The sequence below is a fragment of the Capricornis sumatraensis genome, chromosome 1, assembly GCF_032405125.1.
Source record: "Capricornis sumatraensis isolate serow.1 chromosome 1, serow.2, whole genome shotgun sequence".
NCBI lineage: Eukaryota > Metazoa > Chordata > Mammalia > Artiodactyla > Bovidae > Capricornis > Capricornis sumatraensis.
Window position 1 is genome coordinate 129084079 of NC_091069.1, and position 13163 is coordinate 129097241.

The 13163-nt window shown below is 36.8% G+C and overlaps 1 protein-coding gene across 1 annotated transcript in view; it reads left to right on the plus strand.

Annotated features, from left to right (window-relative positions):
• Nucleotides 1-13163, plus strand: part of SAMSN1 (SAM domain, SH3 domain and nuclear localization signals 1) — a 179072-nt gene that overhangs the window by 55635 nt on the left and 110274 nt on the right. The window contains 3 exon segments of the mRNA XM_068978089.1: nt 1578-1636; nt 12413-12422; nt 12643-12769. Of these exon segments, the coding sequence (XP_068834190.1) occupies nt 1578-1636; nt 12413-12422; nt 12643-12769 (196 nt within the window).

Here is a 13163-nt window from a genome sequence, read left to right on the forward strand (position 1 = left end):
TTCTGGGAGGTGGATCATAGAGGATCCTGCTGTGATTTATGTCGGAGAGTGTTTTGCATATGTTCTCCTCTAGGAGTTTTATAGTTTCTGGTCTTACATTTAGATCTTTAATCGATTTTGAGTTTATTTTCATGTGCGGTGTTAGAAAGTGATCTAGTTTCATTCTTTTACAAGTGGTTGACCAGTTTTCCCAGCACCACTTGTTAAAGAGATTGTCTTTACTCCATTAATTTGTATAATTTTAAAAATGGATAGTAAACACATCCTGGTAATTTCAACTGTGTCAAGCTAGTTGATGTCTTTGAAATGAAACACAAACCTGAAAATGTGGGCCTAATTCTTTAAAAATCTGTGGGCTTCCCAGGTGGCACTGTAAAGAACGCTCTTGCCAATGAAGGAGACATAAGAAACACTGGTTTGGTCCCTGGGTTGGGAAGAGACCTTGGAGGAGGGCATGGCAACGCACTACAGTATTCTTGCCTGGAGAATTCCCTGAACAGAGGAGCCTAGCGGACTCCAGTCCATGGGGTCACAAAGAGTTGGATATGACTGAAATGACTTAGCACGCACACTCTCTGCACTCAATGGCAGAGTAAAATCCAGTCCCTCAGCACTGGTTTCAGTCACTTCAGCTACACTGTCAGTTTCCACTTCTTGCCTCTTGGTCCTAGACTAGACCTTGTTGGACTTCTGCCTAGCTTTCAACTGCATAGTAACCAAACTTGCTTTGCTTTTGTTTGAGTCATAACTCTTGACTTTGGACTTGTTTAAACTCTCTATTGGAGAAGGTGATGGCACCCCACTCCAGTGTTCTTGCCTGGAGAATCCCAGGAATGGGGGAGCCTGGTGGGCTGCTGTCTATGGGGTCACACAGAGTTGGACACGACTGAAGTGACTTAGCAGAGAGAAACTCTCTATGCTTCAGTTCCCTTATGTGTAAAATGATGAAAGAAAAACTTCTTATGATTGTTAAAAATATTAAATGAAGCAGCATATGTACTACCCCTAAAAATGTTCAATGAACATTTATGTCCTCTCCTTAAACTCCTCTTAATCTGACAGAAAGACTGAAATTCATGTCTATTTTCTGTTATAAACTCTATCTAGTGCCTTTTGCTGCAGTCTCGTGGTGTCCTGGAGAGAAATTGTTTTTAATGCCAGGGACCGAACCTGTGTTCGTTTGGGTCATGCTAGTGGTAAAGAATCTGCCAGTGTAGGAGACATAGAGATGCAGATTCGATCCCTGGGTCAAGAAGATCCCCTGGAGGAGGGCGTGGCCACCTACTCCATTCTTACCTGGAGACTCCCATGGACTGGAGCCCACCTGGCTCCTCTGTCCATGGGACTGCAGAGTCAGACATGACTGAAGCGTGCATGAACATACATATTCATCTTTGTATACATGTATGTGGAGATGAAATTATGGTGAAACATAAATTAGTGTTCTTTGATAATATGATAATCATGGTTGAGAAAATGAATCCTTTCCCAATTATGCTGATACCTTTGTACAGTTTTGTTTTTGTTTTGGTTTAAAGAATGTCAACATCGATCTTTTCTTTTTTTTAACATTAAAGAGGGTAACCTTTGAATACTGAAGTCCATCTCTCTGTCGAAGACACATTAAGCCTACTGTGTTCTATTTAAGTGGTTTTTCTATCTCTTTCCCCAAAATGTTAATGCCATAAGCATTGTGTTCTATAGTTCTTTGTTACATTGGTCTTCAGCTGCCACATGGAAATGTTTTTAGAGAACATAAAATGACTTGTCCTTATTGAGAAATCTCCTGACCCAGGAGAAACATAAAGCATTTCCTTCAAAGAAGAGTTTTTCATATAAAAAAAAAGTCCTGAAAATTTAGCAATTTCTCCTAGGGCTTGAAAAATATTTTAGTGTTATAAAGTATAACTGGCATCTTTTGTATGCCAGTTCTCTCTTATGACACTGAAATCTTCAGATCCCACAAACCACCTTCTTTTCCAGGTTGAGCTATTGCTAAACAAAGGTTCAGGGAAAGAAAATGTTTTACAGCAGGTATGGAAAGTTTCCAGGACACTCATGTACAGCAGCAAGTCTTGAAGTATTGTGGGCTTGAGTAGACTGTAAGTCCTTTTTGAAGTTCTTTTTCTAGATTGACTTTTGGGAACACTGTAAGATAAATTATACAACTTTACTTAATCATTATTTCCCAGAATGCAATATAAGCTTTCAGAGTCTATGGAAAGTAACCATCTACAAAAAAATCATGTTTCTTTATATAGGTACAAATAGAGTGAAAGTGAAAGTTGCTCAGTCATGTCTGACTCTTTGCTACCCCATGGACTATATAGTCCAGGGAATTCTCTGGGCCAGAATACTGGAATATTTTCCAGCTTTTTTTTTTGCCTTTCCCTTCTCTAGGGTAGCTTTCCAACGCAGGGATTGAACCAGGGTCTCCTGCATTGCAGGAGGATTCTTTACCAACTGAGCTATGAGAGAAGCCCAGTTTCAAGATATCTCTATTGCCCTCTCTTCCCAAAGATAATTAACATATTAACATTGAAGTTTCAATAATAATCTTAATAGAGATTCTTGCTTAAGGAATATAGCTCTGCTAGGTAGGAAGAGGTGATAAAAATAACAATTTAAATATTACTTCTATTCCCTCAAAAAATTACTGTACCTTACCTTTGCTATTTTCCATGCCTTTTAAAATTTTAATGACTAGTTAAAATAGCAAAGAGCTGTGGGGAAAAAACAACTGAATCTCAATGAGTACTGGAAGGACTTCCCAGATGAAAAGAAGGCTATGTGTTTGGGAGGAGTAAGAAATCACTTAATTAGAAACAAGCAACAGAACTAGATCAAAAGACCTGGAGCTACCTACCACTGACTTTGCTCTTAAGCTATTAAATTCATATTTCTGTGCCTCAGTTTTCTCACTCCTAATGCATTGGACTAAATGAATACAAAAACTTCTTCTTCTTTTTGATATTTATTTATCTATTTGGTTGTATTTGAGTCTTAGTTGCAGCGTGCACGACTTTGATTGTGTCCTAAAGGATCTCTCTTGCAGTGTGAAGACTCTCGTTGCAGACCCGGGCTCAGTAGTTACAGTGCACAGGCTTAGTTGCTCTGCAGCATGTGGGATCTTAGTTCCTAGACCAGGGATTGAACCCCTATCCCTTGCATTACAAAGTGGATTCTTAACCACTGGACCACCAGGGAAGTCCTCAAAATATTTTTCAAAAGCTAATCATCCACAATTAATAAGAGCTCGATCACATTTTTTCTTTGATACTCTTCTGAGGTCCAAGAGTTTATATAAGGCAACAAAAGGGATACTTCTATAATCTATTTCAGCATCGACTTATTTCAGCATCAACAATTTCCTGTGTTCCGGCTCCTCATTTTGTAGATGCATAGGGAAGTGAAGTGGCTTGCTCAAGTGCACGTGGCTAGTCAAAAAGCAGAGCATTGCAACAGAGCAGTCACTTATCTGCAGACCAAGCCTAGTCCTATTAAACTAGGTTTTCCAGACATTTTTCATTTATGTATTGTTTATGTTAAATTATAACTCCTACATGCAAGAGGTGTATTTTTTCTATGTAATTCCCTATACCCATAGGTCCTTATATTGCTAGGAATTCAACAGGTGCTTAATAAAAATTTATTAATTTGTATGCATGTATGCTATGTCACTTCAGTCATATCCAATTTTTTGACCCTATGGACTGTAGTCCACTAGGCTTCTCTGTCCTTGGGATTCTCCAGGCAAGAATACTGGAGTGGGTTGACCTTTCCTCCTCCAAGGGATCTTCCCGACTCAGGGATTGAACCTGTGTCTCTTATGTCTTTTGCATTTTCAGGTAGAACCTTTATACTACTGCCACCTGGAAGTCCATTAATTTGTATGCTGATTCTTAAATTTCTTATCATTCACAGTTTTTGGTCATTTTGAGGTCAACCCCTCAAAAATATTTTTATGAAGAGTTTCAGAAACTTCTTCAAAATTTCGAAGCAGAGGATATTATGTGGATGTAAGAAAGATATTTTTTCTGCAGCCTTTCCCCTTAAACCAACACAACCCCATTTGCATCTCTGCCTTGTGTAATCCTGGCAGCTTCCAGCTGACTTGGTAGCGCCTCCACAGTAAAAGACTGACCCCAACCTATGGGTCAAGGAGCAAAGAACATTTTTGGCTCCTCATACAGAAATGGGGAGAGATGGCCATGAACTGGTAACTTCCTTGATACTTGGGAAATAGAGCTTAGCTGGCACATTATTCCAAGATCAGAATTATGTCACCCCAAATCTGCTTGAGGGGAGGAGGAAGTGAACACTACTAGTGTTCATTTCATTTTAACTTCTATCACAGAAATAATACTTTTTGTAATTGTAAGGAGAAGGAGTCAGAAACCTGTATTAGAACTTGAGTAAGTGATTTATATTTATATAGTGGGATAAGACTGTTACATAAAGGGCTATATTAGACATGGTAAATTACACTGCTTACCTGTTCAAATGCCTGCATTTCCTTTCCCCATCTTACCAAGTGCAATCTTTCTCTCCTGTGAATAACCATCACATTTTATTTGTATCTTTCATATGATATGCCTTTTCCTCCAGATGTATTTTTGACCAGCTATTCAGTTCTCATGTATTGAGCATGTTAAAGACCCAAGTTGAGATGTAGTAAATAGCTCTGGAACTCCAAAGATCACAGCTTTCAGTGGAGGGGACAGACACAAAAACTTAGATGACTGGTTTTCAAAATCACTCATAGTAAGCGATGAGCATCACAAGACAGACAGACGGTTTTATTCTCTTTTGCATTTCCCACAGGTTAGTGAAAGTGAAAGTCACTTAGTCATGTCCAGTTCTTTGCGACCTCATGGTCTATACAGTCCATGGACTTCTGCAGTCCAGAATACTGGAGTGGGTAGCCTCTCCCTTCTCCAGGGGATCTTCCCAACCCAGGGATAGAACCCAGGTCTCCTGCGTGGCAGGCAGATTCTTTACCAGCTGAGCCACAAGGGAAGCCCAAGAATACTGGAGTGGTTAGCCTAGCCCTTCTCCAGGGGATCTTCCTGACCCAGGAATTGAACTGGGGTCTCCTGCATTGCAGGTGGATTCTTTACCAACTGAGCTATCAGGGAAACCTCTCCCACAGGTTAGATGTTCAGTAAATGTGTGTTGAATGAATAAATAAATACCTTTTAAACCTTCTAGGAGAATATATTCCATTTCATTAATGAATGTATTCAACTGCCTATTCCTTCAATGACATTTTTATTGTGCCCAACTCTATTTTAAATGCTGGTACTGTTAGTGTTCATTTCATTTTAACTTCTATCACAGAAATAATACTTTTTGTGATTGATAAGTACTCTAACCGGAGAAGGCAATGGCAACCCACTCCAGTACTCTTGACTGGAAAATCCCAGGGAGAGAGGAGCCTCGTAGGCTGCAGTCCATGGGGTCACAAAGAGTCGGACACGACTGAGTGACTTCACTTTCACTTTTCACGTTGATGCATTGGAGAAGGAAATGGCAACCCACTCCAGTATTCTTGCCTGGAGAATGCCAGGGACAGGGAAGCCTGGTGGGCTGCCATCTATGGGGTCGCACAGAGTTGGACACGACTGAAGCGACTTAGCAGCAGCAGCAGCAAGGACTCTAACATCAACTTGGCAATTTTTCCACCAATTATTTCTTCAATCAATATTTCATTTGCATAAATGAATTATTTTCAAACTGTCTTTTTAGTTAGTTGCAGTTCCAAGTAAGCAGTAAAATAAGCCCCTAAAAGAAAACTTGTTTATTTTCATGTTTGGATTGATCGATCCTAGTTCATAATCCTCTTGGTTTTATTGCTCTCCAGTGAGTTACTAAATGTTAATTGATCATTGGACCTTACAAATTATCCTTTTAGAGTATATTTTAGGTCTTAAATAGAGTGTAATCACTTTCATATAAAAGAGAATGGGGATCTAGTTTTGGCAGAAATAGATTTGACTTAAAAGAATCTGTATTCTTAATTGATAGAATGTCTCCCAGTTATAGAAGTTATATATCTTCATTGTAGAAAGCTAGGAAAATTCACAGTATATAAAGAATAAAGTAGCCACTTAAGTGGTATTTACACTTTTTATACAAAGTTGCATTCTGATTTTTCCCTTAAGAGTGTTTTGTGAGCATTAAGATAACTCTTCTGCAAAGTCTTAAGAATTGGTAAATGTTGTAACTAAGTGAAGAGTCATAAGACTACAAAACAGAGAAACTGTCAATGCAAAATACATGAAAATACTTGAAGTTTCACTTCAGGGTGCTCGTTACAGCTTCCTTTTAAAATAAACCAAGAAAATGTTTTTTTTTAAAAACCTCTGTTTCTTCTCTTGAAGAAATTTTGTGATATACATATCAGGTGATCTGGCTTTTTCCATTTGAATACTTGTTAAAGAGTTCACTAGAGAGGAAACTTTTTCTAAATCAGAAATTAAGAACAAAAAAAGAACAAAAGGAAATTACTTTTCTTCAAGTTACTTTCCAACTTCCTTTTCGTTAGTAGGGAGAGAACATAATTCAAACAGTTAAATGATTTGGATTTATTTAGCCTCCAAAAGCCAAATTTCTCCTGCGTACAAGGAAGGGGATACAATTGGAAGAGATTTAATTTCCTTTGGAGCAAAATATACATACAAAAGAGAACATATGTGTGTATGTATATGAAATGTTAAATATTCATATATATTATATGTAAAGATATATATAAGAATATATAATATATATGTATATATATTTGGATAGGCCTATAAATCTAAGTGTGTACCTGATACTTATCATCTATATTGGAGAACCATATTTAACTTATAAATCAAAAGCTGGAATTTGGTTGATCTTAAATTCTATTGTCAACACCAGATAACTAGCAATTATGTTGGCTCCTAAATTTCTTGTGAAATAGAACATTGGATTAAAAGTCAGAATACTTGATTCTCATCCTAGCTCTGTTATTAATGAATTATCTTTCCCTGGATAAGCCACTTAACTTCTCTGGGTTTTCTCATTTTTTAAATAGGCTGGTAGACTAGATGTTCAATAAGTTCCATCCTGGCCCATAAAATATGATTGTAGGACTAATCTAGTTCAATAATTCATTGATGCTATTTTCTAAAAATTATTCTGTCATACTAATAGTCAAGCAAAGTGTCAGAAAATGAGGTGCATTTAATCTAACACTTGTAACAAAAATTTTACATTATTTAAGGAATGTGAGCCAAGTGAACTAAAAGATATGTACATTTATATATAAAAGATACAGTATGTGTGCGCTCAGTTGCTTCAGCCATGTCCAGCTGCTTTCAACCCTATAGACTGTAGCCAGGCTCCTCTGTCCATGGGAATCTCCAGGCAAGAACACTGGAGTGGATTGCCATGCCCTCCTCCAGGGGATCTTCCCAACCCAGGGATCGAACCCAACAGTTCCTGTGTCTCCTGCATTGCAGGTGCATTCTTTTCCCACGGAGCTACTAGGGAAGCCCAAAAGATATAGCATATACATATTAAAATATATGTATGGACTATTTAATTTATATTCACATATAATTACTGTCTTGATGGAGAAAAACAGTAAGTAAATTAAATACAATATTTAAAAATTTTCCCCTAATTTCTTGATTCCTAATTCTGTTTTTTGCATTATTCATTACATTTTGAGGAAATAGGTAGACTTTACCAAATCAAATCTCCATCCATTTACTCATCACTCATTGCATGTTATTATTTTAACTGCTTCATATGGAGTACTAACTGTCAATATTACAGATACTCAGGATGCTTCATGATACCTACACAGAAGGATATGGTTCCTGCCTTCCTTCAGTGTAGACATTTAGCTAATGATGACACAATTACATAACCCTGAAATTGCAGTGAAAGACAAGAAGGAAAAGAATGGGGACCTAATTTGAACTTGACAGTCAAGATTGATCCCTGGGGGGGAAAAAAAATGACATTAGACTGAGGTTCCAGGGGTGAGTAGGAAGTAATTAATCAGGTCAAGAGAAGGAGAATGAGCATTCAAGGTAGAAGGAACAGCAGACATAAAATACTTGAGAAAGGAGAATTGTGTAGATTGGGAACCTAGAGGTCTGCACCTTGTGAGCCAGAGGGGACCCTAAAGACTTGGCCCTCATAGATCCAGGTAAGTATTATGGACATTATTAAGAGAATATTTGGGATTTCTGAAGTAATTTAAGAAAGACAGTAATATCACCAGATTTACATTTTTCAGAGAGAACTCTAACATTAGATTATAAATCAACTGAAGGGGTGTGTGCATGCATGCTAAGTTGCTTCAGTTGTGTCCGACTCTGTGCAACTCTATGGACTATAGCCCACCAGGCTCCTCTGTACATGGGATTCTTAAGGCAAGAATAACGGAGTGGGTTGCCTTGCCTTCCTTCAGGGGATCTTCCTGACCCAGGGATCAAACCCAAGCCACCAAGGAAGCCCACAGCTAAAGAGGGGTGGATACAAAGACTAAAAGAAAACCACTTGGAGACTTGCCAATAGTTTCAATAAGAGAAAATTAAATGAGAGTGATAACAGTGGAAATGGAAAAAGGAAAGAGATTCAAGATACATTTTTGAGAATAAACCAACCTCAGCAATGGGATAAACACAAGTAAACAGTGGAGAGGTAGATAACAAAGGTCTGATTTACGGAATGTGCGAAAGGATGGTGAAGATGGTATTCAGGGAGTTGAAGAAGACTAGATGAGAAACAGGTCTGGAGAAGGCAGGAGGACAGTCATGATCATGCTTATAAATCATTTAAAATGGAAATCTGGATATGTGAGTGTGAAGCTCTGAAGAAAGTCCTACAAAAATGAATTGAGAATCATCAGCATATACTTTCTATTAAACGCTGTGTGTGTGTGTGTGTGAGTGTGTAGTTGAGAAAAAATGATGCAATATTGTATGAAAACCCAGAGCTAGTTCTAAAGGAATTTAATTTTGAGAGACAAAGAGGTGTCAACATATAAGAGAATAGCCAAAAAAGGTGAAAGGAAATCCAGGAACATGATGTCACAGAAGGCAAGCAAAGACAATGTTGCCTGAAGGTCATCATGGTCAATATTGCTGAATATCAAGTAATAATGGAGTTTGTGGAGTTCATTGGACCACAAAAGCAATTTAAATGGAATAGGAGAGACAAAAGTTGATTGATGAGTACATGAGGTGGGTTGAAAGGATGAGAAATTAAAAAGATTAAATTAAAGGAATCATGTAGTTAACTTTTTTGAGAAGCATGCCTAGGAAAGGGAGTAGAGAGTGGTAAAGTAATTAACCTCCAATTAAAATAAATAAACTTATATTTTAAAAAAGATGGTGAATTAAAGATGGATGAGATCAGAACACCTTTAAAGGCTACTGGGAAAAATCTTTTAAAAAAGAAGATGATCAAAATTAAATAAAGAGGGAAGATGAATGAAAATATAAACCAAGTTGTGTCATTCCTCTGATTACAATAAAATACATATTCCCCAGCCTGCTCTAAAAAAGCCTCCTAGTTAAATCTCTGGCTTTATCTTGTGCCATTCTTCCCTTCCCTCATTTCCTTTTTCATACACTAAGAATTCTCCCATGAATTCCAGTGTATAACCTTTGCACAATCTGCGTCCTCTTCCAGGAATTCTCTTCCCTCGGCTATTTCCTTGGCTCACTCTTTTCCATAATTCAAGTCTCAGCTGAGATGTTGTTCCTGACCATCCACTGAATCCAAAATGATCTCCAAATTTTCATGTCTGTTTCCTTCTTTTCATTCAAACCTCCATTTGTTTCCTCAGTGAAACCCTTCTGATCACCTACTGTAAATTAGTTACACCCCTATCCCCAAGCCATCACCCTAAGAATTCTTAGCACAGCACTTCTTATGCCACATTTTACTGTTCATGTACTTGTTTATATGTTAATGGTATGTCAGTTCTCTCTAGAATATAGGCTCTGTGAAAACAGGGATCCCATCTTACTTGCTCCATGCCATATCTCCAGAATACATGATAGTGCTCGGCATATGTAGGTGCTCAATAAAAGTTGGCTGAATGGTAAGTTTAATTTACAGGTCAGTCTTCTCAGAAAACATCTAGAAATTAAAAACTACACTATTAAAATTTAAATCAAATTCAGTACAGATATACAGGTGATAGATTGGAAGATTGTAGTGAATAACATTATTTAAAATATTATAGATAATTTATTTTAATAGATGACCTTAATGATTCCATATCTCTTATAATAATATTAACTCTAACTTTCATCCATCAGGTATATATGCTATCTAATAGCAAGAGAAGGTTTTTCAGAAGTACTTTGCATTTAGAAAGTAGCCAGACTAATATAATAAATTTATTATGGATAATCCATTTTGTAGATAAAACACATATATGAAATCGAGAATGCATTTATATTTACAAACATTTATTGCCATGCACAAAAATGAATGAAATGTAATAGCTCAAAGATGAGTGAGTGAATAAAGATAAAAAAGTTAACCACACTGTGCTTTTAGAAAGCTATGTTTAAGTATGAACAAAATAATGAGGAGTCTGTTTGGTTGAACACCTCTAGGCCATGGACCTCACTCATTTGAATTTAGACACTATTCAAATGCTTCCATTTCTCCTAGGCACAATTGTTAACATACAATTCAGTTACCATGGTATCTAACATTTTCCCCCAAGTCAAGTGTAAGTCTTTTTCACAGAAAAGGAGAGAAAAGTTTATTTTTGATGCCAGTGTTTCAGTGGAGACATTAGGCTTTGTCTGTGGGAGGACTAGGTTGCCGTAAGAAAATAAGTACAACAACAAGCAAAAATATTGTGCTCAGTGGTTGTGCCATGCCAGCTCATTACTCCAGCTCATTTCTGGAAGGGACTAAAGATTAGAAAATGCCTGAGTTCTAGCAGACCTATAAAACCAAGTGGGCTTTCCTGGTGGCTCAGTGCTTAAGTGTCTGCTAGCAATGAGGGAGGCAAGAGATGGGGCTTCCATCCCTGGGTCAGGACTATCTCCTGGAGGAGGGCATGGCAACCTACTCCAGTATTCTTGCCTGGAGAATCCCATGGACAAAGGAGTCTGGCGGGCTACAGTCCATAGGGTCATAAAGAGTCGGACACGACTGAAGCGACTGAATAGCAGCCATAGCATAAAACTGAGCAACTCAGAAAGTGCTGAAAAGGAATACTAGGGAAAATAATACAAAGAAAAAATAGCAACAGAAATTGTGGTGAGCTGAGCATGACCTTTGGAAAAAGCAGAAAGATTTTGCATATCTAAGAAAATCTCATCACAGTCCTTTCTGAAAGATTAAGATGATTCAGTAGTTTTTTTTCATTTACTTAATATGAATAGGTACAGCTTTCCCTGGCAAAACATCACGGTTCTTACTTAGGTACTATTATGCAGAGACAGAACATCAAGTTTATGTTGGTTGTTCAAAGTCATTCTTAAAGATCAATAGTAAGAACTAAATTTAATAATTGGAAATATTTGCATGCCAGAGATCTTTTTCTTCCAAACATTTCTTTGGGCTTATAGTCTGTGTCAAAGGATGGGAAGCACTGTTATAAATGTGTCTCATACAAACATTAATGAGGAAGCAAATCATTCTCCTTTTGAAAATTGCAATATCTATTTGGATGTCATTTATCAGCTGTCTGATGGAAAGAAATAAGGGAGAAGCAGGCAGAGAAATATTTCTGAATCCTGAGTTTTCCGGATGAAAAAAATGTATTCCTCTATGTATTACTTCTTATCTTGTTAATACAACAGAATACAACTATTTTACCCACTAGTATAGCATTTAGCACATAAAGTATTAATTGCCAAAATATTTTGAAGTCTTTAAGAGAGCAGTATCTTAGAAATAGTAAGTAAAATCAGTGTAAATACAAATTAATTAACATTAAACTAGTGACAAATATTTGTGCATCTTCCAAAACGCTTTGTCTTTAAAGCAATGTTAATTCTTTTATACATTTTTTCCCACAATAAGCCAATGATGCTTTATATGCTAAAACATAATATAGAATATGATGCCTGTTTTTGCTTTTCTCATTGTGTATCTTCTAGAAAACAAGAGGCTATTTTTTTTAAACTATATTGTTTGAAAATATTTAACTATAAGTTAAATGCTGTTTTACCAGAAATTTCTAAGGAAAAATGAAGAAAATTTGAATAATGCTTTTTTTTTTTTTTAACAAATCAGTCTATTTCAACATATGAAAATAGCACCTTTCAATTTCTGGTTCCATCTATGTTATGCTACAAAAGGCTTGTTCTTTTCCACCATTTCACATTGAGCAGGGGTACCTCTTTTATAGATGGCTCTGGATTCAATCCATTTTGCTACATTTTGATGTAAAAAGAAAAGAAATGGTAAAAAAATAAAGTTCTGCTTCATTATGACTGGCCAGCTGTAATGCACTTTACAAATCTGAACCTCCAAAATGTGGCATGCTTTCAAGACATTGCTTCAATTGTCTCAGGCTACAGGTTAAGGTCACATTATGAATTTCCCTACATTTATGACCTCGACATGTTTTATATTTATTTTTTTGTGGAGACTTTTCTTTACCCTGAGCTATGTTTGTGCTAGACCATAAAATCAGGTGATGACCCAGTGGAATCCATAGGGACATTAAAGAGATTGCAGAAACTGGTTTGGATCAAGAAAGCAAGAGTGCCCAGTCTGAATGAGATGAAACCTACATCAATAAACCTCCGTAAGTAAGAACTTCATGATCTCATTATTTACCCATTTTATATACCGTATCAGTAGCGTATATGTGTCCATCTAACCTCTCAGTTTCTTTCCCTGTGCCCTGCCTTCCCCCTTGGTATCCATATATTTGTTCTCAACATCTGTGTCTATCTCTGCTTTTCAATGAATGGGAAGGAAGTCCAAAAGGGAGAAGATATGTGTACATGTATGTCTGATTCAATTTGCTATACAATAGAAACTAACATAACATTGTAAAGCAACTATACTCCAATAAAAAATAATTTAAAAACCTCAATGAGCTGATAAAAATGTCTTGAGGAAGAATTCAGATAGTATATATTAATGAAGAACATTTTGATTAGGCCTGAAAATAATTATTAAATATTGAGAGATTT